General features: G+C 38.7%; 1 protein-coding gene and 1 long non-coding RNA gene across 2 annotated transcripts; both read right to left on the reverse strand.

Moving 5' to 3' along the window:
- Positions 1 to 373: 373 nt before the first annotated feature.
- Positions 374 to 2,933, reverse strand: LOC127532388 (uncharacterized). Its single transcript, XR_007939771.1, has 2 exons — positions 2,547 to 2,933; positions 374 to 1,662 (listed from the first exon to the last, which is right to left on the reverse strand). It is a non-coding gene; the product is annotated as an uncharacterized LOC127532388 (long non-coding RNA).
- A 2,338-nt stretch (positions 2,934 to 5,271) lies between these two features.
- On the reverse strand, positions 5,272 to 26,295 carry trmt44 (tRNA methyltransferase 44 homolog). Its single transcript, XM_022210717.2, has 11 exons — positions 25,741 to 26,295; positions 25,550 to 25,667; positions 24,801 to 25,020; positions 24,639 to 24,707; positions 24,191 to 24,298; positions 22,433 to 22,504; positions 20,621 to 20,727; positions 20,074 to 20,257; positions 18,992 to 19,328; positions 9,376 to 9,492; positions 5,272 to 8,342 (listed from the first exon to the last, which is right to left on the reverse strand). The coding sequence occupies exons 1-11, from the start codon at positions 26,078 to 26,080 to the stop codon at positions 8,110 to 8,112; spliced, it is 1,905 nt and encodes a 634-aa protein (XP_022066409.2). The 5' UTR covers positions 26,081 to 26,295; the 3' UTR covers positions 5,272 to 8,109.
- Between the last annotated feature and the right edge of the window lie 724 nt (positions 26,296 to 27,019).

Below are 27,019 nucleotides of genomic sequence, written 5' to 3' on the forward strand. Positions count from 1 at the left end.
GGTTTTCAGATATTTGGACTTTTTTTCCAATTGGAAAATCGTCCAAGGAGCTTTTTACTCTAGTAAGTTTAAGAAGAGAGCTGGGAAAAGTGTTCAGATTTATATATATATGTTTCATCTGTATTTTCTATACTGTACAGCCAAAAGCAACTACAGAATTGTAGTCCTTTAACTGATGGGCTACAATGGACTGATGTCAAACTCACTTTAATTCAGGGGCCACATGCAGCCCAATTTCATCTTAAGTGAGTCGGACCAGCAAAATCTTAATTACTTAAAAATAAATAATAATAATAAGGAATAATAATAATAAATAATGACAACTTAAAATCTTTCCCTTTGTTTTAGTCCAAAAAAGTACATTTTAAAAATGTTCACATTCAATTGATTATCTTTTTATTAAACATTTTAAACAACCTGACATTTCTAAAGAAAAAATAAGTTTAATTTCAATAACATTATGCCTCGGGTTATCATTTCGATCAGGGGTGGGCAAATTTTTTGGCTCAGGGGCCACATTGACTTCTGAAATTTGACAGACAGGTCAGACCAGCATCAGATGGTTGGAGATTGTGCAAACTAATATGAATTACATGTTAAAGACAGTACTGACAAAGTAAAGAATACTCACATTCAGTTTCAGTGGGAACAGTGTTGTTGGTCACTTTTATTGCCAGAGCATCAAAGTCTGGTGTCAAAGTTTCTTCAAGAAACTTCATGAATTGACGATGCTGAAGCCCTCCCTGGTATAAAGTTAACGAGTTTTACGACTGGCTTCACGACATGATCAAGATGCAAAACAGACTTACAGAGCGCTTCCTGATGGATCATGCAGTGTAGGAAAATCACATCCAGCTCAGGGTTTTCCTCCTTCACCTTATCCTGGAGTCTTTTCAGCAGCCCGACGTTTTTTCCTGTCGAGTTTGGTGATCCATCCGTGGTGACATTGGGGAGTTTACACCACAGCAGCTTCATCCTCTGGATGACCCAGACACCCTGTCCTACAGTCCTCTCCACGTGTTTTCCCCTTCATGGATTCATGGTCAAAAATTCCTCTGTTGTCTGAAAATGTTAATTAATCCCTCTAATAAAAATTAAAAGCTGAGCAGTGTCTTTTGTGTCATTACTTTCGTCCAGTGCTAATGAATATAGCTTGAAGGACTCCGCTTTTTCGTTCAGTGAGCTGGCTAAGTCTTCGTCGATTAGTTCAACACTGCAAGTAACTGTCCTGTGTATTAAACTATTTTTTTAAAATTTGTTTTTGCTCTCTGGACACAGGAGACTTGCTGTCTCTACCATGCATTCTTTCAAAAACTCCCCTTCGGAGAAAGGCTTGCTAGCCTTTGCTATTTTGAATGCTAGCAAATAACTTGCCTTCGTGCTTGACTCTTGAATCGTAGTTTGCAGAAAAAACGTATTTTGCTGAGTGTGTAAACTGGCTGCCAGCCTCTGACCGTAGCTGTCCTTTATTGCGCTGACTGGTTGCTAGCGTAGTTAGCATGCTTCGCGGAAAAGTGCCGGCTGATATTGTATTCTTTAAAAAACACAACGGGTTTTAAGCGAAAAAATATTTAGTAGTCCACTCCTTCTGAAACACTCGACACTCACTGTCGACTTTTCTTTTCTTTGATCCACTCATTGTTACGGCAGGGCTCAATGCAGCTGCAAAGTAGAAGAAGAGAAAATAAACCAACAAAGGTCACTTGTGTCTGGAGCGCCATCTAGTGGTGTCAACAGAAACGACGGGTACTGCAGGGGAAGGCCAAATGAATGTGGTTTTTACTGTAATTTCTTCAATTCTAATATCGACAAAATTATTTCGCGGGCCGGATTGAAAAGCCCACCGGACCATATGTGGCCCGAGGGCCGTAGTTTGCCCATGCCTGATTTAGACACTGTAACTTACAGATCACAGTGTGTCTATTGCGGCACAAAACATTCAGTCACAGGTATCTGGAACTTAACAATATAGTATTTTACTTTATGATCAAAACAACTTGTCAAGATCTCGAAATTCTTTTAAATTTACATTCATTTCCACATCTGTGTAGTAATCCTGACCACCTGAACTGACACACCATACAAACTCCCTGACATGGAAAAGTGTAACATACACTCAACCAAAAATATAAACGCAACACTTTTGTTTTTGCTCCCATTTTTTATGAGATGAACTCAAAAGATCTAAAACTTTTTCCACATACACAATATCACCATTTCTCTCAAATGTCTAAATGTCTAAATCTGTGATAGTGAGCACTTCTCCTTTGCTGAGATAATCCATCCCACCTCACAGGTGTACCATATCAAGATGCTGATTAGACACCATGATTAGTGCACAGGTGTGCCTTAGACTGCCCACAATAAAAGGCCACTCTGAAAAATAGAAGAAATCAGGAGGGGAAGGAATTCAGTACTTTTTCACAGCAATACACCCCGATCAGGCATAACATTATGACCTATAAACATCCACATGAGTGTCAGGATTCAAGGTTTCCCAGCAGAACATTGCATTAAAACAAGACAATTGATGTTATTCACTTCACCTGTCAGTGGTCAGAATGTTTCGGCTGGTCGGTGTACATCCTAAGCTGGCCATTCCATAAATTTGTGGAGCAATGCTTTCATAGAGATATGGACACAAAACAAAGTAAACAACCCACTCTCCACAAAGCGAAATGAGATGATAACAAATGCTGCAGTCAACCAAAGGAAGTCATCGCTGTGACAGCTGACAGCATCAGAGTCCAACATGGCTGGCTTTGCTGATGATGGCATCTGTTCATTCCAAGATAATGTCTTGGATTCGCTGCATTACATTGAGCCCCATGGTGCTGTAATAAATAAAGCATGAGAGAAACCCAAGGAAAGTTGTTGGTTTAGGCAAAAGAGATGCAGCCACTTCTCCCTGACCTAGATTTTAGGCATTGGGAGTAATTTTGTCTGCTACTTGTGCTCCCCATTGTCCTTTTGTTTTCTTTCACCAACTCCTAATTTATTCCTCAGAGCGGATGGACACTGGCCAGGCTGCATGAGAACAGACAATATATGGGTATATTATCTTTCTTTTGCTACTGGACAGAAATCTTGTAAAAAGCAGAAGAAGTAGCCCTGTGCAGTATCAGGCTCTGCGCGACACAGATCCACTTTTGAAGGAAACTGTTTACATATTTCACATTATTCACATCGTTTGCCACTGGAATACTAACAGTACTTTTGCAACCTAGAAACCATTAGAAGTGGACTGTGTTCTGGACTGTGCATACAAGTAAAAAATATGAGAGAATCTGTAAATAAATAAATTATGTCACTGACATGATGAGGACGATATGATTTATGTTTTGCCTGAAATCTCTGCAACAAGCCAGAAATTGTATTGTAGGTTTGGTTTGTTGTTTTGAGGAACCTATTTTGTCATTTTCTGTCGCAGTTAAAATAATGGCATATGTAATAAAATGTATGAAATGCAGTATAAATAAAATCAATAATGAGATTATCTCATTACAATAAATTAGTGCCTCATTATTAGGAGGAAATAAATGATGAAAATGTTGTCAGGTAGTGAAACTGTTGGAGATGAGCTTCTATATCTTCAAAATCTGACTTTTCTGACATGATATTGGTTTGGGTTTGTATGAGGAACACATTGCAAGCTTGAAATGAACGGTAGATCTGGGAGATTCTCTCTCTATCTGGATGTTTGTTTTATTTCATCTGTCTGTGTGACTGGTGTGTCTGAGATTACTCTTGTACGTTTGTGTGTTCTCTACATCTTTTTAATGGTAAGGAAGTTGTGAGATCACCTCATCACCTGCACTATTGCTGAATATTGTTACTGCAAGAGCAAACATTTATTTACAGTTTATAATTTGGTCATCTTATACGTGTCCATACTGTAAATCTACTAAGTTACTTTTCCGAGTTTTGTTTTTTTGCTTTTTTCCCCTCATTTTATTACCCGTTAGTGTTTTTTTTTTTTTTGTGGCATGTTGGATGAGACTGTAGAACATCCATCCATTATCTATACACCGTTTAATCCTCATTAGGGTTGCAGGGGGCTGGAGTCTGTCCCAGCTGACCACCTATCACAGAGCTACATATAGAGACTAACACTCACATTCACACCTATGGAAAACTTAGAATCACCAGTTAACCTCAGCATGTTTTTGGACTGTGGGAGGAAGCCGGAGAACCCAGAGAAAACCCTAACTGCTCTGGGTCTCCTCCTCTGGTCTCCTGGGCAGTGGTGCGTGGCCGACTTCAGCAGAATCATTATGATGGGGTATTGCACAGTGGTCAGAGAGGGGGCAAAAGGTCACAGCAACTGCAAGTGTGTGTGCAGTAGGATGGGGGGTTTGCAGGTAAACAGCTCCTCTCCACTGCTGTGTCTCGTTCCTCAGTAGTTAAATGTAGGGCAGCAGGTCGATTGCAGCGGATGATCTCTGCAGGCCTGGAGCAGCAGCAGTAGCAGTATTTTCATGAATTGATTTCTTTCAGGAAGCGTAATTGCATCAGGAGATGGGCAAGAGAGGCAAAATGATTTAAAGAGGTAATTAAAACCCGCACATAGCTATGCACATGATGAGCAGGCTCTGTCAAAGCATGACCTCACTCATTTGTAGCCCTATAAAGTACCAGTTTATGTCCATCACAGCTGAAGCATGATTGATGTCTAAACCCTTCTTTCTGGTAAATGTTCATTGTAGCAGTCACTATGAGAAGACTTTTTGTCCTGCCATCAGACTGAGTCAGTGCATGCACCTCTTCATTAATATTCAACAACACGGGCTTTGACCTCCAGGGGATATGAGCATACGTAACTAAGCTTAGTATGCTCCCTTCAACCACAGTATGGATTTGTATCTTCTGAACAGGAAAAACAAAGGAAGTTTGATGTTGCTGCTACCAGAAACAGGATTTATTGCTTGCTGCACTGATCTTGGTCCCCTTAATTGCTGCATTCTCCTTAAAACAGATGTAATCACCTTTCAGTGGGTCATTTCACTGAAATGGTGAACATGAGTTCCCTCTTTCCACTAATGAAGTCTAAAACTATGGAAGCCCTTTCTAGCCCTTTGTGATGTTATGTCAAGAAATATAAAATAAACTTAAGGTCGTAGTTTTTCTTTTTGCATAGTAAAAAGCGTTTTTTTTTACTGTAAATTTTTTTTTTTTTTTGCAAAATAATTAAAAAAAAAATGCCCTTAAATTAAAGCTAATTTTTGATTTCTTCCATGGCACTGGGAACTAAAACAATTATGAGACAGTAACTGAGAATTAGAATTTATTTGTGCTGGTTGTCAGAAATGTAACTCTTTTTTTTCGGTACAGATACAGGCAATTGCAATAAAATTTTGTTTACCTGAAACCCAATAGGTTTTTGTACGGTGGCCGACAGGGGCAAACACGCTGCAAACCGCAAAAGCGCTGCAAACACAGAAATGATCCAAAACCAAAAACTCACAAACACATGAAACACATGCAAGAAAAAAAAGCTGCAAGAGAAACATGCAATCACAGAAACGACGCAGAAGCAGACTTGCAAAATCACAAAACAGATGCAAATGAAAAATGCTGCAAATATATAAAAACACACACAAACCCCCAGAACAACCGCAAGAGAAAAACGCTGCAAATTCAATCCACAACGGAAGTGCACCAGACACGAAGGAGAAGGAGAAGCAGAAGAAGAAGAAGAAAGTGAAAGTGTCTGATATTTTTTAGTGTGAAAAGATACATTTTCATTTAGTTTTAGCATCATGTTTTTCCTGAATATCTTAATTCAGCTGCTAGACATTTGTGTTGACAAATGGTAGTGAATTGTTTTCGTCGTACTTTATGTGTCTTAATGGTTCAAGTTCAACTATGAGGTAAGTCATATTCAGATGAGAGTAGCAGCAGTTCAGCATCTTATTATTTGTCCTGGCACAAATGGACATCCGTACACTGGAAAAAATGCCCTTCTCAAAACAAGAAAAAAAAACTTATTTCAAAGAACGTCTACCTTGAAATCAGTGAAAAAATCTGCCAATAGAACAGTGAAAAATGGCTTGGTAAGATTTCTTGAAATAAGATTCGATATTTAGAATATTCACATCTTTAAATTAGCCGGAAAAACTTATTTTAAGCTATATTTTACCAGGATTGTCAAGCTTGGATGTCTTAACTCTCCTGTTGTCACCAAAACATATTGTTGCCTTGTCTTTAAAAAAATCCAAAAATTCTGTAAAAAAATCCCCAAATTTCTAAAAAAAAATTGCAAAATCTTCTGGAAGAAAATTCCTTAAGATTCCCTTAAAGATTTTATTTAAACAAAAAAAAATTGACAAGAAATAAAAATTCAAAATATAAAAAAATCTATTTTTTTTGGAATATTTTAAAAAAATGAATAAAAATCTTCCAAAAAAAATCCTAAAAACATCTAAAGTGATCTAATATTTTCTTTAAGAACATTTGTGTATAAATCAACCAAAATCCAGCGGAATTCGCTGGATTTTGGTTGACTTTTTACCTGATTGTTCTCAAAGAAACATTTTTTAAGCATTTCTTTTTATCCATCAAAAAATATTCAAAAATTTCCCCAAAAAATGTGAAAATGTGGAAGTTTTCACTGTGAAAATATATATAATCTTTCCATATTTTTAAACTTTGAAACAGGTCAATTTGACCCACGGGATGGCAAGAGTTAAAACAAGATAATTTCAAAATTATTTGACTTTACAAGATATTTAAGATACATTGTCTTAAAACAAGTCACTCCATCTTGCTGAAATGTCACTTCTTAAGTGAATTTATCTTAAATCAAATGGGATGAGACATTTTGACTAAAAACAAGACAAATAGACTTGGTAAGATTTTGAGTTTTGCAGTGTAAGATACAACCAGAGCTGACATTTTTTTTTAAAAAATAATCTGCCTAAAATTAGTATTTAAGGTTCAGCAGTCACTTTACAAATGGCTTCAAATGCCAGAAACAGCTGAGATATCATTTAATGTCAAAACTGAGATAGATTTGATGAAATCATGCCAACAGTTTAGAAAAGTTAAAAACTCTGTGTTTATTATATCAATGGTGTGATTACTGTATCTCCAAGAGGAGGCTCTTCTCATTGCCCCTCTAGAAAGGCTTTACAGTCTTTGACATTTGATCCACAGGGTTAGAGAGAAAGTGTAGCTATCATGGCCCTTCTAGAGGGGACGACATGCGGCTCACCTCTCCATTCCTGTCAACAAATAATTCATACCGCTAGCATTTACTTTGTTCAAACGGTGTCCGGCCTTTATCTGCCGCCCCGTCTGTGAACCTTGGAGCACTCGTCTGAGGTGAATGTAATGTCTAAGTGAAATACAAGGTAAATACTGCCAGCACACAGAAGCTTTTAAGGTTTTTATGGAGTGAAGGAAAAAGTTGACAATATGTACAAAGATGCAACTTTAAATCCTCTTAATTCACCTGGAAACTATGGAGTCACAGGAGTGCCAAATCAAAATATAAATAAATAAATAAATGTGGAAATATAAAGAGAAATAAATAAATAAATAAATAAATAAATGTGGAAATATAAAGAGAAATAAATAAATAAATAAGGAAAATTTTGTCTTTGCTTTTACATTTTTTCCTCTTATTTATTTCTCTTTATATTTCCATATTTATTTATTTATTTCTCTTTATATTTCCACATTTATTTATTTATTTTTCTTTATATTTCCACATTTATTTATTTAATTATTTATTTCTCTTTATATTTCCACATTTATTTATTTATTTATATTTTGATTTGGCACTCCTGTGACTCCATAGAAAACAACTTCTGAACTTCATAAAAGCAAACTTTTAAAAAACAGAGAAAAAAAAAACAAAGTGAGCTCCACCAGAGTGTATTTATTCACACAGAAGAAACTGTGAAATTTCATGACCTCAGCTCCCAGAAATGATGTAATGTTGCTCCAATAAAACGCCGCTTGGGCCTGGACTTCTTCCTCTCTGAGTGTGCGGGGCTGGATGTTGTTCAGGACAGTTTCAACCGCAGGTGGACAGAGCTCATTAATCAAAAAAAGTAAAAATCTAGGAGATTAATAAAACAATATGAATTCAAATAAATGATCTAATCAAAGGACAGTGTTCTTTAGCTTCTTTGGAGGTCTGGTTGAAGGTCGAAGGTCATCGGGTCCATGAGCGAAGGCACAGTTTCCGGCCTGGAGGGGGCAGCCCTGAGGATGGTGCAAATGAAACCAGCAGAGACGAGTTTTCAGAGCACCGGGAGCCACAGGTTTCCGTTTGGTATTCACTCTGGCAGACTTCTCGTCCCGCCAGTCCTTTATAAAGACTCTCCCTCCTTCTACTGAAAGAGAGGAAGCAACAGGGAGATCTTTCAGAATAAAACACTCAAAATAAACCTTTTCTTGAAGAGCGGCAGAGTTGCTATTAAAGAAGGTGTAGGCTCCCAGAAGGAAACAACCTGTCTGTTTTCTGCATACCAAACACAAGAGAGTGGAGAAACGACAGGAAATGACGAGAGACTGAGGGAACAACACACACCAAGGATGTCTGGCTGGACTTGAGCAAAAGATGAACAACAGTGAAATAAAACCTTATAGTACCACTCTGTACATGTATTTAGAACATACTTTGGGCTGAACTGTATCCACCTGTGTAAGAGGACTGCAGCTGTAATAAATATTATAGACTAATCCTCATTATATTAACAGCGAAATAAGATTACTCATGTAAAGCAGTCATATATATTAAAATACATTAACATTCAGTCTAGGTAAATTATACAAGAAACTTTTAGTTAAAAAGTTCATCATTTAACCTTTTTTTTTTTTACTAAAAATATTTCTCCTTTAGTGTTGTATAGCTAGTTCACTAGTGTAATACCAATAGTGAAACAAGAAAAGCATTCAGAGATGCCACTATTCAGTCGTTGTATCACTTCCAATAGATGAAAGATTAAAAAAACTGGTGGTCTGCAGTGGTGGATTTGTAGTATGCAGATGGTGTAGTGTTCACTTGTTGTCATAGTTACGGTGACGCTATGCCGCGATCTTGCAACGATACAGAAATCTTTAACAAATTCGTGGATCCAGACTATAAGCTGCATCACTGCCAAAATTTAACCACTTGGTCCTTGTGTCATTTCTGACCTTCCCTGAGAATTTCATCCAAATCCGTTAGTCTGTTTCTGACTAATGTTGCTAACAGACAGACAGACAGACAAACCAACGGCGCTCGTTACATAACTCCGTCGTGTTCCTTGGCGGAGTAAAAACAGACTTTAATGTATTCCATGAGTGAATTCTTAAGAGTGACTTCCCCCCTCCACTTCATGTGGTCTAACTGTCACCAAATAGAGAAGCATGCAGTCAGACTACCTCTAAAGACTTGGTGGTTGTTCTTCAGAAGGGTCTGAAGGCCTCCACACTCCCTCTTCAGGAGCTGCAGGGTCTCCTGCTCCAAGCGTCCAGCAATCTCACCGACAGAAAGGCTGCCTGAAGAGGAGGAAGGAGAGGAAGGAAAGGATGAAAAGGAGCAGCAACAGAAGGAACAGGAGGAGGTCCATCGATGCCACATTCATCAGTATATTAATACACTGTTTTTTTGACCACGAATGCCCAGAAATAATTTTTACACTGGAAAAACTCAAAATCTTACTTTTAGTCAAAATGTCTCATCCCACTTGATTTAAGATAAATTTACTTAACAAGTCATGTTTCAGCAAGATGGAGGGACTTGTTTTAAGACAATGCATCTTAAATATCTTGTTAAGTCAAATAGCCTTGAAATTATCTTGTTTTGAGTTGAATTTTACAAGAAAACTCAAAATAAGTTTAACTCCGCGTCAAAATTGACCTGTTTTAATGTTTGAAAATGTGGAAAATAAATATATTTTCACAGTGAAACAACATTTTTGGGAAATCTTTGAATATTTTTTGGTGGAAAAAATAAAATTTTAAAATGTTTCTTAAGAACATTGCGAATGTTGTTAAAGAAATATCAGAAGTTTGATATATGATGTATATGTAACCATTTTAGATATTTTTAGGATTTTTGGAAGATTTTTACTTATTTTTTGAAAATATTTACAAAATTTTCTTGCCAAACTTGGGGGATTCTTTTTTAAAATAAAACCTTTAAGGGAAATTTTTAGGGAGTTTTCTTCCTGAAGGTTTTGCGAATTTTCAGAAATTTAGGGATTTTTTTTTTTTTGCTGATTTTTTGGGATTTTTTTCAGACAAGGAAACAATGTTTAAATGACAGCAGGAGGGCTAATACATGTCAAATTTGAGGTTACATGAAAGCGAAAGTCTATTTTTGAGTGAAAAACTGCTTTTTTTTGTTTGTTTTTTTAGCATGTCTGGCCTTTTTTAAAACACCTAAGCTTGACAATCCTGGTAAAATACAGCTCAAAATAAGTTTTCCCAGCTAGTTTTCAGATCTCAAGATTCAAAATATCACATCTTATTTCAAGAAATCTTTTTCACTTGTTCTATTGGTGGATTTTTTTTCACTGATTTCAAGATAAAAGTTCCTTGAAATAAGTTTTTTTTTCTTGCTTTGCCAGGGGCATTATTTTTTTACAGTGTATCCAACATTTCAGATTGAGATTGGCTTGAGTCAATGCTAGCAGCTGTTTAGACAGAAGAAGAGCCACAACCTCTGTCTGAGAAGTGAAAATATTCCAGGAGAGAATAGGTAATCAATGTGATATTACAGACCATACAGGGAGAGGGGGAAAACACTTCAATTACTATCATTCTGTGTTTGTCAGGGCTTTGAAGTGTACTCAATTTAATCTGCTCCAACAAGCTGTCAGAGCAACCAGCGTGCATTTTTCACCGCTGCTTCTCCCAACGGCTATTTGAGAGCATGAGTCATTGCCACTCCCCCACTGGGACAGAAAATGTAGATACCATAGAGTGAAAAAGGAGAAAGAGTGCCATTGAAACACACAGATTTTAATCTTTGAGTTGAGCAGATTGAGAGTGGAAAAATGATGTGTACCTTCAAGTCGACAGAGCTCCAACATCTCACGAGATTTTTTGGTATTTCTGGCTTTGCCATTTCCCCCCCAGAAGATAATTCAATCAGGGCTGACCTTTGTTTTATACAAATGGCAATCTTCCTCCTCATCTCGCTGGCATATTGGAGAGGGACACAGCACATGATTTCAAATGCTCTTTGTGCTGTTTTGGACCCGTGTTTGACCTAAATCTACAGACATCTTATTGCCTCCTTCATCATACTTCTGCACCAAATCTGTGGTGGCACGTCCGGCAATCCCTGTTGGCTTAGACATAATTAAATACGAGAGAATTTCACTGTGAAATGTGCGTGTGTGCCTCTGATTCAAACACAAATACTCAGATTTCTAATTTTGCAGCAAATCTACAGCTGATTTTCAACTCACGGGGGTTTGCAAGGCTTGTTTTTCTGACACTGACAGAAACATATTGTCCTTCCAAGTAGATCCTGATTTTAGTTGGTCAAGTTGCTGAGGTAATCCTTGAAATATGCAACACACTCCCACATTCGCAGACACTAGCACGGCCAAACACAGCCCTGCGCTGCGGAGTGTGAAGCTGGGCAGACTGTCGTTTTACAGCTCAGACGCCAGGGAGCTCAGTGGCCTTAATATAATATCAATACGGCATTTAGAGCTGCCCTTTACTGCCTGCGATGTTAATGGGGATTAATGGAAGAAAGGTGGTATTGACATAGCAAATTTTGATTGGGCCAGGTGCAGATGGTTATTAATGGCCGTGCTGGATGTACAGTTGGACTTGTTTAAGGTTTAAGGTCCCCTGTGAGAAAGACGGCCAGCAATTGATTGCTTGTTGTGGAGGACTGTTTTTGCTGCTTAAGCCAATTCAGAATCAGGCTAAGTGCAGGAAAATTAGAGCTGGAACTGATGAGTGGTAGATAGAAGAACTTCCCCCTTTACCAAGAGCTCAGCTGTAATGATGGCTCATGTTATTGTCCATAAAAACATGAAAGCATTCGACTGTATTTACCGAAATAAAATGAAATAAAATGTCGCTACTTCATTTGGAGCTCAATGAGCTCAATGTTCCTGTTTTGATCATAAAGTAAAATTTTAGATTGCTTATTGTTCTTTCGTGTCTCATTTTTGTAATTTTTGGAGTGTTTTTTGTCTTTTTTTTGTCTGACTTTTGTCATTTTGGTTCTTGTTTTTGTCGTTCTGCGTTTCCTTTTTGTCTCGCTTGTGTTTGTTGTTCTTATTTTTGTCATTTTGCGTTTTTTGTCTCGCTTGCGTTGTCCATTTTTTTTGTCTCGTCTTTGTCGCTTTGTAACTTTTTTGTCAAATTTTTTGTCTCTTTTTTGTTTTTTCAGGTCGTTTGTCTCATTTTTTGGTCATTTTGTGTCTCATTTTTGTAATATTTTGTCTTGTTTTTGTTGTTTTCAGTCGGATTTTTGTCGTTTGCTCCTGTTTTTGTTGCTTTGTGTCTCGTTTGTTTTGTATTTTTTTCCTCGGCTGTTTAGAGGTTATGATGTTATGATTTTAATGGTCCGGCCCTCTTGAGATCACACTGGGCTAAATGTGGCCCCTGAACTGAAATGAGTTTGACACCTCTGGTACAGAGGATGAATAACAAAGGCGACACCCTTGTGAAGAACTTGTGGAGGAAAACACTGGGACCTGTTGCTTCATTTAAAATTAGACGGAGTGTGTACACAAGAGCCGCCAACAAATTATACAGCCACAACTGTTTGCCCACGCTGGCATTATAAAGTACACTGAATGGCTGAAATATGTTGTGGTCAACTTGAGTAACATCATCTTCACCTCACCCATTTCTCCTGTCATGCCTGTTTCCCTCCTGATTAGACTGATATGGGGAAACACACACACACAGAGTGGAGAATGACAGACAGCAAAGTGAAGGACACGCAGAGCAGAACAGCACTCTGTCAGAGATGCTCACACAGTGTGGGTGGGCCCTCTAACTAGTCTTCAGCAGCCAAACCATTTTGCATCACAGAAGTCTCATTATCATTCTCCTAATGTGGACAAAACCATTTGTTTGTAAATCTTTAATGCAAATGCAGTCATATTTGACAGAGGTAAGCCAAGGATGCAGCGATGGCATTACACTGAAATAATGATGAGAATAATGAGAACTGTTTTGGGGAAACATTTGCAGGCAGGAAGGCAACGCTGACATTAGGAGGGATGCTGTCATCAAAATGACTAATTCACAGACAAAAAACAAACACAGCTGCCTTTCTGCATGATCCAAAGAGACGGATTATGTTAATTTTGTCATTTCTTACTTTAGAATAGCGTTACTTTTTAACCGACAACTGAGTAAAGAAAAGATGGTTTTTGCCTTCCTGACATGCTTCAACCACATCTGCAGTCGTCCTCAGAGCGGTTGTCGGTTAAAAAGTAAGGCTATTCTAAGGCATGATCCAAAACCTTGGCAACGCTTGAGCATTTTTGTGTGGCAGGTTGCAAGTCCTGATCTCATTGTTGTCGTTTCCTGTCGAAAATGAGATCTTGAAAACACTAACAGACAGCAGAACAGGAGGAGACAGATGTGTGCAATGTGTAGCCAATGGCAGGCTTATAGCCACAATCTGCAGACCATCAGACTATTCTCAATGTGTCTGGAAGTGGAAGGAGGGTCAACATTTTCAAAGGAAAGGACACATATATACTAGCATGCATACAGAATGCACATAGGATTTCATTTGCTGTTATGCCATTACTCCACTATGCTGTATCTTTGAATAACATTTTGCACTTTTATAAACTTGTAAAACAAAACACGTGAGAGGGGGAACACTCACTGCTCAAAAACGCATGCTAGGCAACACAGGAACAGGTCACCAGTCTATCACAGGACTACACACAGATAGATAAACAACGAAGCATTCACAGATACGGCCCATTTAGAATCAGCACTTAACCTCAGCATGTTTTTGGACTGTAGGAGGAAGCTGGAGTACCCGCAGAAAACCCGGACATGTACAGGGAGACGATGCAAACTCCATGTAGAAAGATTCCAGGCCAAGATTCCAACCAAGGACATCTCAGCTGTGAGAGGACAACACTAATGCATATTGCTATGCAGGGCTGCCATTTTTTACTGGCTGTTGGCTTTACTGTTGTAGAATAGCGATACTTTTATAGAATAGCGTTAATTTTAAACCGACAACTGCTGACATGTTTTGGACTGGCTATTGCGTTGTGTTGAACAGCTTCATTAATTTGTACACCTATTCCTTGACCTCAGTTTGACCAGATACGTCATCAGTGTGCTTGTGGGTCATTCCAGAATTGGAGGCCATTTTACTCATCAAATTTCAAATTATCCACGTACAAATTACTAAAACATGCATTTGTTGTGTAAATGTACTTGTCCTGACAAATCTAAAAATTCTAGGAGAAAAGAATGTTTGAAAATATTTCTCTTGTCCCACTCCCTTGATGACCAAATTGAATCTCAAATAAAACAGTTAAAATTAAATTTAAATCTTCTTTTTTTTGGTAGTATTTTTTTCACTGATGCCTTCTGCAATTATGGGAACATTTTTTTAATCTACAAAATATTTTAAATCCTAATTATTATGCATGGAATGTGTGTCCCACAACAACCCTGTTAGCATAACCTTTTCAACTGGTAGAAGAAGAAACATACGCTGAAATTAACATCATCAAACAGTTTTCCTAAAGAATGCGTAGAACAAAGCTATGTCCTCTCATCTATTTTTCATATTTTCATAACATTGTCAGCCTTCATTAAATATCTCACTCTACCTCATATTATCAGGATAAGACTAATTCTTTTTTCTTTACTTTCCATCAGTAAGTTTGTCCTCTTGGTCAGCAGTAGCAGCTAGCTAAATATCTAGCTTCTACTCCTGAGGAAAAGCTAACATTAGCATCTATTAGCAACCCTGTTACTGTGAGAGTAGGGTTAGCAAACAACAAATAAAGCATGGAGTAAAAATGGTACTATTGATGTGTAAGCTGAGCCAATCAAGCCTTTGATAATTTATTACCTATTATAGATGAATATGGAGCAGAAAATTGTAAAAGAGAAGGCTAATTTTTCAAAAACATTTGAAGCCCAAATGTTCTCCAATCCTGGAATGACCCATAACCTGTAATATTAACATCAAAGAATACTAATAAAAGCAGCTAATATTCAAATTTCATGCACACCTCACTTTAGCATTTTCTGAAAGACTGAGGGCCTAAACAGCCAAAACATGTGATGGTAATGATGGGAAAAGTTGACTTGTTAGTAGCATACTGTATCTGCTTTCACACACTACCTCTTTGATGCAAGCCGTTGAGTACAACAGTGCATCTTGGTGTATTTCCCACACCTCTGAAATTTTACAGAGTTGACATGTAATGCTGCAGAATGGTAGTGCATGTTCGACGTACAGCTACAAACACATTTCCATTGTCAGCATGGTTATAAAACTGTGTGAGCTCAGTCAGCAGTACAGCATGCATGAATTAGTAACCTGCCTTAAAGTTGCAGTAGCCACCTTTACACGTCATCTGTTTGAAAAGGGAGTGAGATTTATTTTCATTTTACTGCATAGGCATCACGCCATAAGAATAGATTTTTTAAAAAGATTGTTTCCAATACAGTGCTTACAGATAATTTGGGGGAAACTGACATGTTTTTAACTTTTTTTTTTCCAAGAACTTAGGTCAAAACAACGTTCCCAGTGAGAAGTTGGAAAGACCACCTCTCAATACCTGACATTTCTTGATGTGTCATTGTTGCGAGAGAAAAAAAAAGGATAGCGATCAGACACATGAATAGACAGCAGTATTTTAGCAATGCCAAGACACTCCAGCTATGAAGAAATGTATACATTCAACACTGCATATTTTAGCTAGGCAAAAAGTGCAAATGCAGATGGCTGTTGTTATTCCAGGCTGCAGAATATGTTGTTCTTGTTAGTTTAGATGGATTTTTTTGTGATTTGTTTGTGCTTAAAATCAGAAGAAAAGAAAAAAGACAAGACTGAATTTGGGCTTACACTAAAGCCAAGAAGCTCTGAAACCAAAATTCTCCTTAAGTGTCATTTTAATGATCAAAAGCTGATAAAGTAACATATCAAAAATGCCCATAGTGTTTGAAAATGCATTATGAATACAATGAAACTAAATCCCAAAGCCCTTCTGATGACTCCAAGACCCTTTAGGATCTATTCAGCATGGGGCTGGCTCACCCTGAATCCACCCTTTGTTCTTACACAGCAGATAACTGGTAGGAATACCTCGATACAAATGCATACTCATGCATAAATCATGGAAGCTGGTGCATTATTCATCCAGTCATCTCTATACAGAGTTACACTCTATATTTATTCGCTCTCCCTCATATTTTCTACCTCTAATTTCAGCACCGACAACCTGACAGATAATTTTCTGTTTTAATCATAGAAGTCTTCATCTCCTTATCTCATTCATATCGTGTGTGTGTGTGTGTGTGTGTGTGTGTGTGTGTGTGTGTGTGTGTGTGTGTGTGACGAGGTGCAGCGCCACTGACAAAGGTAATGCGTGGGCGGTGTCTGAGTGAAAGTGTGCATATGTGAGTGTGATGCTGTGTGTGGCACACACTGTACCATGTGGCTCAGGAAGTGGCTGGCATACTGTAGAGTGAGAGACAGAGTTAAAAGTGGTGTCGCTCGGCATCACGAGGCCCTGCTGACTGAAGCTGAGAGCAAACCAGTGGTGACGAGTGAGGCGGGGGGTTAGACAGATGATGGAGCGGGGATCAGATGAGAGGTTTGGGCTGCAGAAGCTGGTAAAGTGCCATGCAGCAGCTAGGAATTTATTTTAAGGTACTGACGAAAAATGTGAGAAGCGCTTCATTTGTGTTGTTTTGGAGGCGTCAGGTTATATCTACTCTGTCCTACAAAGGATGAGGGTCATTCCAGGATTGGAGGACATTTGGGCTTCAGAATTTCTGAAAAATAAACCTTTTATTTTACAAATTTCTGCTCCATATTCATCAATAATAGCTAATTCTATGCTAACAGGGTTGTTGTGGGACACACATTCCATGCATAATAATTATTATTTAAGATATTATGTATACTTAAGAAATGCTCACACAATTACAAGACACATCAATGAAAAAATAATGAAAATCAAAAAAGGGAGATTTAAATTTTATTCTAACTGTTTTATTTGCGATTCAGTTTGGTCACCAGGGGGGTGAGACAAGAGAAAAATGGCATTTTAAGGGGAACTCCAGACTTATTTAGTATTTTAAAAAATATTTTCCAACAGTCTTTTCTCTGTTTTTTTTAGATTTGGTCACAGGATAAGTAAATTTACACAACTGCATGTTTTAGTATTTTGTATTATTTGAAATTTGATGGGTGGGACGTAAAATGGCCTGCAATTCTGAAGACCAACAAGCACACTGAAGACATATCTGATAAAAACGGTGCTCAAGGAATAGGTTCACAAATCAATAAATGTGTTCAACACAACACTAAAGCTAACAGCCTAGCATATAAACAAGAAATATAGAGAAACGGCTGGCTTGATTTATCCAGAGGTATCAAACTTTATCCATTAGGCTTGCTAATTAGCATGTTTAATCCTATCTGGCTAGCCCTTTTGTTTTGTTTCCACACCACTTTTTAAGCCTCATATTCAACAGACACAAATGAGAGAGGTATCTTCTCATATTCTTTGCTGCTAGCAAGCTATCATCCAGAATGCCAGATCAGAGGTGTTGCAACGTACCAATACTGACAACAACTGTGATATCTACTGAATTAAATATTGATGTTATGTTAATAATACACGTACGACATCATAAATCATCCATGGCTGACACTCTAATATGGTAGTTAACAATGTTGCACCTTAACACTAAAGAGCATGATTTTTACATTTTCTATAGATATCAAGATGGTAGCCTAGCCGCGCTAGACAACCCACGGCAACAAATTTAATTCTCTGCCAGGGTGGGTCTAGTTACCCTCCATAAGGCTCGAGGTTGGATGCTCCTAAAACTGGCCGACGAATCACCATGAAGTGTAGAGTCAGAAGGCGGGCGTAACTAAGTGATGACAGAGGCGCGACGATTCTGACAGAAACAACCGGAAACAACTAGCCTAGCCGCGCTAGACAACCCACGGTAACGAATTTAATTCTCTGCCAGGGTCGACAACAAAAACGACAACAGTCGTTGAGCTCCATTAGCACCGACTCTGAATAATCTTTCTGTTAACATGTCTGTAATATAGTTGAGCTTCACCCATTGACTGTATAAATAAGGCTTCACCGAACTCCCGCATCCTCCGATTTCTGGCGCTCTAGGAGCCTATTCGTTGCGCTGATTGGTTGTATACCTACCCAATTGCTGCAGAGTGATTTGATAGACAACCTTTTAGCCCGCCTCCCTCCCTGTCGAGCGTGCCTAGACCCTTGCGTCTTCAGAGCATGGGTCTAGCGCGGCTAGGCTATCAAGATGGCGCTGCTGTTGTGAATTCTCTAGGCCACAATATTGGCACTGTGGAAAGGTACAAACATGAACAGTTTTTTAAAACTGCAGTGTAGTTTGCCTAACTACATTAATCTATAGAAAATGTATTCATTTTTATTTACTGACCACTTGGTATCCGACAACGAAATGAGAGCGTTTGAATTTAAGTATTACTGCCACAGAGACACATACCAAAGCTGGGAATCATCTTGAAGCTACGTGCTGTAAATGGTAAAATAATGTTTACTTTTAGCTTATCAGATGATAACTGGATTGCACAAGCAAATAAAATCAGCACATTTTGTTAGCAGATAGTTCATGTTCTCCTCATAAAGTGAAGTATTTGAATTTCTTTAAGTGCTATGGTGGTGGTAGGGTAATGATTTCAAAAATATAAAACATGAAAGGGCAAACAATTAAAAGTCAGTCTCATCAGGAGACTTGGTTAATCACACCTTTAATTGTTTTGTGTTATTTTGTGGTGGTTTACCTCCTTTGTTCCAGTCACTGCAGGGCCCTTCGCCGTCATCCACAGTCATTCCCAGAAGAGCATTAGCAACCCGCAGGACCACACTGTCAACAAAGTCCCGCGAAAGAGCAGCGCAGTTTCGAACCATAGGAATCTTCTCTCGGGGCTGAAAGCCGGCTCCCCAGGTGCCGTCACCCTCTGCATTTCCATGGCAACCACCGCCCTCCTTCCCAACGTCTGACCTTTCACCTGTGACCCGAGGACAAATCTGGCGGCTCTGGATGAGGTTAGCTCTTCGTTGCTCTGACTCAGCCTCGTCAGATAGCTCGTAGTTTCTCGACTTTCCTACCAGACACACCTGCAGGATGAACAGCTGAATGTCAGATCGACTCCCAGAGGTGCTCAGGACTGAAACTGTACAACCAAATGACAGCAATATAATACACAGAATTTTGAAAACATGTTATAAATTTGTGGGAAAACTATTTCTAAGCTTTTGCCTTTATTAACAAACTGATTCGGATTGATAAGCAGAGAATAAAGCCCAATTTTTTAATGTGTACATGTGTTAAACGATTAAATGACTAGTCGCGCACATCCCTAGACCATATCTTTAATTATTTAGGAAGATTTAAAACTAAACAAAAAAAATGTTGTGTGTAAACTGGAGGCATGAAGTTGTTTGAAAGATGTGGGCATTTACCAAGAGATACAGTTAACTTGCAATATGGGAAGTGTCAGATTCGGAAGTTTTGATTCCCACGAAGGACTAAAAGAACACTCTGGGCTCTACTGTTGTTCCCAAAAGTTGTTTTTTAATGCTGAAACCAAAGTTGTTAACTAAACATCGGGAGAGATGAAAAGAAACAAAAGGTCCCTGGTTAGAACCAGACAAGGAGAATCACAATCACATACTGAACATCGACTCTAGGCTGCTAGTTCACATGGACAGGCATGTTAAAATGAGTTCTTCATATGTTGTTTTCACTAGCACAGGAAGTCAGAGTTAGTACTTTGTGACTTTTTTGGAGAGGGAAAACATGAGGTCAAACAAGTGTTAAAAGACAAGACAGATCAAATGTATTTACTACTACTAGGCCTACCCGTTTGGTGGACGGTATTCTCAAGCAGTCTTCTTCAGTGTTGAAGCCACAGACTTGGCTGACTTCAGCGATGAAGTCGACGTATTCCTTGTACTGAGACTTTTTACACTGGCGTCTCTGGTATTTTCCATAGAAGTCGAAGAAACAGCAAGGCAGGACAAAGTAGCGACAGGAGTAAGATGACCTGTAATTTCAACAAGAGGAAAAATCTCTACCCAGTGGCCAGTAGAAGTCTGTAGTGGTTAATGATTGAAGTGTACATGCTATTTATACCCAGCTAATATTTTCCCAATCATTTTTAAGGTCCCACAGACAGCAAACTGTCACCCAGTATTACCATCTGTGGTCACATACAAGGAAAAGCAGACTGAGGCTCAACATCGCCATCAGGTGGTTGCCTCCATAAAGACACGCTTAAAAAGTGACAAGCATGGGGAGAAACACACATATATTCACACCTAATCCCCAGCCCGTAATGGGATTCCAAATTGGAGAGATCAGCTGGCACTTGAGCTGCTGAGCGTGATTGCATCTCCTGATGACTTGCCTGGCTGCTATAACAGGGATCCATGGTGTGAGCTCGTCCGAGTGGTTCCCAATCAGCCAGTCTGTACCCGGGAATAAGAAGCTCTCACTGGGAGTAATTGCCTTTTCCTGAAATAGCAAAGACAAAAAAAGCACAAGAGTTTCTCAGAGGAGGGAGGATGCATCCTAGCATTATTTAATTCAGAATAGCATAAGTGTGAAAAGAATTGCATCCTCAAGCTTGTAATGTATCACAGAGCAAGTTATGAAATTCATTTAACTGGACTGAGAAAGAGATTGCGTGATGCCAGACGACCGACCAACGGATGTGATGATGATGATGATGATGTGGTTGGTTTAGTGTGTAGTGTCCATGTATGGGATCAAAAACAAAATCTCTTGGGGGGAAAAAGAAAACAGTGACACAACCTAAGTATATCCATGTATTAAAGCTTGTAGGAGCTTCAGAGAGCTTCGAAATGAATGCTCAGGACTGAATCCAGCAGCCCTGGGGGTCCAAGGTGACTGTTTTACCATGTTCAGTCTGCTACAGTTACTCAGCAGCTGATCACATGAAATGGAAGCAGTCAGCAATTTGTTGTCAAATGAGTGACAGGACGGACTGCTACAGCTGTAAACAAACTTTACATGCACTTACAAAGACCATGTATATCATAGCAGTCTTGAGTTTCCAGTGATTCCAAAAATCCTAATTTTCTATGATGGAATCATTAAAACGAACGAAATGGTCTTCTGAAGGAAAGTCTTTGTGGTCAGATGAAACAAAAATTAAGCTATTTCGCTGCAACGACTAGAAATATCTTTGAAGTAGAGAAAGTGAGCACTTTAACCTCAAGAACACCACAACAACCGTCAAGCATGGTGGTGGTAGTATTACGCTCTGTCGAAGCTTTGAAGAAGGTTGGGTCTTGGATGGAGTTCAAAAGTTTGGGGTCACCCAGACAATTTCATGTTTTTAACCCTTTAAGCTTCAGTCAATTCCAGCCGTTTTCAGTACAAAAAATGGCTAATATTTTATTTTTAAATAAAAAAAATTACGAAAAATACGGGGAATATTGGACGGGCATCGCGAGGTGCATTTCCTTGAAAATGACCGATTCGGGGATTTTATACCGACTTCAGGACATGTTTTGGATAAAATAGTTTACTGGCTTGTGTCATCTGGATGTAAAAGGTTGGATTATGGCCGTTTTGTGTGGAATCTTTTTTTTGTGTGTAATAATAAACCCGGAAATATGAGTCGCGCTGTGTGCGTTGAAGCTGTGTATAGAGAACGGATGGATGAATATTCGTTTTTGTTGGACAAATGTGTTTTTCTCACCCGCTGTGGTAATCGCATCTGAAAGTGGTTTATACCGGCGGCTTCATGAGAATCTAAGCTTTCCATCGGCGTATAGTGTTTGTATAATCGTGTTTGCAGCCGTCGGACATTCTTGAAATTCCTATGCAAATTAGTAGGTGTACTGCCGGCGGTACACTGAAGTTTAAGGGGTTAATGAAAACTCACACTTTTATTCATGTGCTAACATAACTGCACAAGGGTTTTCTAATCATCAGTTAGCCTTTCAACAGCATTAGCTAACACAATGTAACATTAGAACACAGGAGCGATGGTTGCTGGAAATGTTCCTCTGTACCCCTATGTAGCGTGAATAATCATTTACCACATTAACCATGTATTTCTGATCAATTTGATGGTATCTTCAATGAAAAAAATGATTTTCTTCAGATAAAAGGACATTTCTAAGTGACCCCAAACTTATTAAGAACATAATTCTGGTTTCAATTAATTCCTCATGCTGAGCTCACTCACCTCTAGCAGAGTCTGGGAGCCGTACATGTCCCAGATCTTTCTCCTCCGTACATCAATGCCCTTTCCAGGGTGCTACAACACAAGACAACAAGGTGGTCAGTGGCTAATCAATCTGGGACACATTCACACACTGACTACTGTGTGCAATTTACAATTCTACAGTTTCATCTAGCAGATGCTTTTATCCAAAGCAACATACATTTGAGAGAGATACAACAGAAGCAAGGATCTAGTCAGGAGAAAACAGCCTGGATAAGAGCCATGAAACAAGTTTAAGTGTGATAATAGGACTGTGGTGTTTACAGGCACCAGGGGAGTTGGCTTTTTGCAGTCTGTCAAGTGCAAAGGTGTTCAGTGAAGAACTGGGGTTTTAGTAGGGAAGTCCAATACTGGCTTTTTTTGCCAATAACCAATATGCTGATACTGTCCAACTCTCAATTTCTGATTCCGATATTAACCAATACTGATACATGTGGGCTTAGAAATAATTCCAAACCACAGAAATGTTGTTAGTCAGGCACAACAAGCTTGTTACTGCAGCCACACTTCTGTTTACACGCTTCACTGTGCAGTTTGATGATGTGATCATTTGCGAGCCGGTAAATGCCAGCGAAATCCAGGCATTATTTTATCAGTTTTCAGGATAAGGAAAAAAAAAATTGATAACAATATTGACCGATATTACATTTTTATGCCAATATCAGGGCGATAATATCGGACATCCCTAGTTTTTAGTCTTTTCTTAAAGACTGAGAGAGACTCTCCAGATTGAACAGAGTTTGATAACTCATTCCACCACCGAGGAACCACAGAGGAGAACAGTCTAGCTATCGACCAGCCCTGTTGTGGTGGTGATCAGGCGCCTTTAGCTGGTCGAGCGAAGCAAGCGGGAGGGAGTGAGTTCAGGTAGGAATTTTAATTACGCCTGTCCTAGTTCCTGAGTGGTGATTACAGCATCGCAGTGCTTGAAGTTTAATATGTTCCGAGACATGAATCCCCTCACACCAAGTCATTGATTGACCTGCAAATGAAGATGTGGGTCATTGAAACCCCTCAGTGTTTAGGACAGTTTGAGCAAAAACAAAGTCAACAGCAATCTGTTATTCCTTCCTAATCCAAAAACAAAAAACGACTTTGTGGTAAATTCATCCTATTAGAGCTATCAGAAAATTGCTCTAAGTAGCATGGGTCTTCAAAGACTAGAAAATTCTACTGCAACTATGAATTATTTCTGTAATACTTTTAAGCAAAATGCCAAATATTTGCTGCTCCATGATCTCTAATGTATCTGCTTCTTTTTATTGCATACAGGTGAATACAAAATTATTAGCACCGCCCTACGAAATTTTAAGTCTTCTTTCCGAAAAATTCCCCAAGTGCTGTTGAACTGATCAAGGATTTTTAAACACAGCTTTTCCAAACATCCTAGTTTTATTTGGGATGTTTACATTATTTCATTTTTTTCCAACAAGAGTGTGCAAAGCAGTAAAGAGTGGCTATTCTGAAAAAATGAAAATTAAAACATGTTTTGATTTATTTCACACTTTCTTGTCCACTCCACAACTCCACATGTGTTCATTCATAGTTTTAAAGCCTTCAGTGAGAATCTACAATGTAAATAGAGAAGAAAATAAAAGAAAGACAATAAACAAAAACCACGAAATGAGAAGGTGTGTCCTAATTTTTGCGTGGTAATGTATAATACTCAGCTCAGCTAGAGGTTCTGATTCCTAAAACAGCATCGAGCCCCTCACTCACCCCTTCATTTATCAGTATGTGAACCAGGAGGCCATTTCCACAGCCGAGGTCTACAAAGGACTGTCTGGCAGTCAGATTCTTCTCTGATCTCTCCTCAGCCCACAGCACCTGCAGCCACAGGGAGAGAGAATCAATACAACTGTGTGGTCAGAGAGCTTTTGATCATTTCAGCGAAAAAAAACTATTTACAGCTGCACCGACACCTGCTGCTCCTGCTGACACCCTTTCACCTGCCTCTGGCATGACGCATAAATTGATATACTGGGTCAAAATCGTTCTTCACACTCAAATTGACAGCTTCAGTTGCATGTCATAACAACATGCCACAGGTAAAAGTGATTTTCACGTCAACACATACATGTCTGGATGCATTTGGAAGCGGTCAGAATTACACTCTTTTTTTTTATTTTATTTACTAAAGCATTTATTTTTTCATTTTTAAACTTACCAGGAGATATGTAGCAATAGCAACATCCTCATACACAAACTTCTCAGGATCTGTAACCTCAGGCCAAACCTAGAAAGCATATTAAGAAGAACATCTAGAAACATCTCGACACATCAGCACACGCAGTGAATACGTTCGCCTCAGAGCGTCCACTTCCTTCACCTTCACCATGGCCTTGTACTTCTCCTTCAGCCGCTGGTACATAACGCTGTACTTCTCCACAGGCAGCAGAGATAAGGTGCTCCTGAACTCACTGCTCTTGCTCTCCGTGGCCCAGCGCACCAGTTTAGGCAGCAGGTCAGAGGACAGCCACGGCAGCTTGGCGTAGGCGACGCCATCAGAGAACCACGCGTCAGACGTCAACACATGCAGCTCCAAAACCCTGCAGACAAAGCAAGAGTCATAAGCACTGTTAGAAGCTTATTATTTACTGTAATAGTACTTATTTACTTACAGATATTGTTTGCCATGTTTAGAGGTCTTTGCATTTGCTTCCGGTCTCTCCGAGTATAGACTTTAAAATACTTTTTTCAAGCTCTGAATGGTTTAGGGCCCAAGTATATCAGCCACCTCCTTTTACCATATTAACCATCCTCAGGTCCTCTGGTACTATACTTTAATTCTCAGTTTCTATTTTCTTAATGACAGACACTGCATACTTGTGCGTATTTGTGAAAACATTAATGGGCTGTGAAAACATTGTGATGGAAATAAGTCCAAGTTATAACACAGAATTAAATACTCTTTTGTTACTTTTTATGTGTTCATATATAGGTAAAGGCTTCCACGTGATATTGCCAGCAATATTGAGGCATTAAAACAAAAGAATTTGTCATTCAGAGTCCTAGTATGCAGCTATGGTGATTTATGATTTATGATTTATGATTGGGAAATTCTTATTTCAAACTCACCATTCCTCACAATCCTGATTGCAAAGCTGAATCTGATAAATGTTGCCATTCTTTAGACACACCTTCCCTTTTTCATCCTCTTCAAATGGAATAAAGGTCACTTGTTGTCCGGCATAGTCTACAGAAGATTTTAAAAAATAGGTATTACAAGTGAATCCTGGAATAGATAGTCATTCAAGTCAAGCTCTTACCTTTCAAAATAATTTCTTTCTGCAGGTTTGTCCCATAACAGTTAACTTTAGGGATAAATGTTCTGACACTGGAGGACCACGGTTTGTCCTGTACGTGTGTCTGTGCAGGTGAAACCTCGCTAGTCAGGAAAAATAACACAGCTTGAAAGTGTTCAGGATCATCCAGGATAAGTCTCAGCTCCTTTCTGTCAACATCTCTGCTCTCTGTCTCTGTAACTCCGCAAAGACGCTTATTGACAACATGAGGTTTCTTTATCCACACGTCCACTGCTGACCAGAAGCCTTCAGGAAGACTCTTAGATTCGCTGGGAAACTTTATATCGAAGAGTTTTGGCATCATTGAGCATCAGAGACGACTACAAGAAGCCATGTTACGATCGTTGAATAACTTCCGGACGCTTTTATTTTGTAGGTTGAAGGAGCATGTTAGAAAACATGCACTTTATCACACTGTCAATTCGGTTTAAATTGTTTTTCGAATCACATCTGAGCATTTAAAATAAGAAGTATGGCTTAATTTTTCATTTTAATGTTCATTTCATATTGTCGCTTAATGATGACGATTGCACAGGCGACAGAACTGACATCATCACCGTGATCCAGTAGAGGGTGCTGTTTACCTTCATCTGGATTCAGCAGCCAGTTTACTGACTTAAGTGATCATTTAATAAAAATAATAACAACAGCAACAATAATATTAACAATCTGCATCATTTTATTGTTTCCTGGCTACATGATGTGATATTTATGCTATTTCCATTAATGAGTAAAGAGGTCATGTTCTCTATGTCGTTCTGGGAAACTTCCACACATTACTTCTGTAAATACTCTGCCTGGACACTGTAGAAGCAGTAAATCTCAATACACAAACACGAAAAGACTTTTGACTTTAGCAATCAAATCAGACTTTTACAGAAAAATAAAAAATATCTCAGTAATCGCGTTAGAACTCAGGACTGAATGTTAGGAGTAACAAAAGATATGACGGTAGCCAAACTGTAATTCTGTGTGTGACATCTCACCTGTTTGAGGTGATGAAAAGTAACAAAATCATTTAATATTACATTCTGATCAGGATTTTTTAGGGGCAATGTTAGAGCGAAAGATAGAGCCTAAAAGTGTGTGTCACATGCACAAAGTATGAGCTGGCAACTCCGCTGGACCAGTCAAAAGTTTGGACATACCTTCTCATTCAATGGTTTTTTAAAAAAATTATTTTGTACATTGGATATTGTATTGCATACAGGAACACATCTGGAATTATGTTGTAAACAAAAAA

Source organism: Acanthochromis polyacanthus, chromosome 23 (genome assembly GCF_021347895.1).
Source record: "Acanthochromis polyacanthus isolate Apoly-LR-REF ecotype Palm Island chromosome 23, KAUST_Apoly_ChrSc, whole genome shotgun sequence".
NCBI lineage: Eukaryota > Metazoa > Chordata > Actinopteri > Pomacentridae > Acanthochromis > Acanthochromis polyacanthus.

What these genes read in the sequence shown, in the direction of transcription:
- trmt44 (XM_022210717.2), bottom strand. Translation starts at nt 26,080, where the DNA reads ATGATGCCAAAACTCTTCGATATAAAGTTTCCCAGCGAATCTAAGAGT. An exon ending in GAAAGAAATTATTTTGAAAG is followed by an intron (nt 25,668 to 25,740) that starts GTAAGAGCTTGA and finishes AATCTTCTGTAG; the next exon opens with ACTATGCCGGACAACAAGTG. An exon ending in ACATACTGATAAATGAAGGG is followed by an intron (nt 22,505 to 24,190) that starts GTGAGTGAGGGG and finishes CTTGTGTTGTAG; the next exon opens with CACCCTGGAAAGGGCATTGA.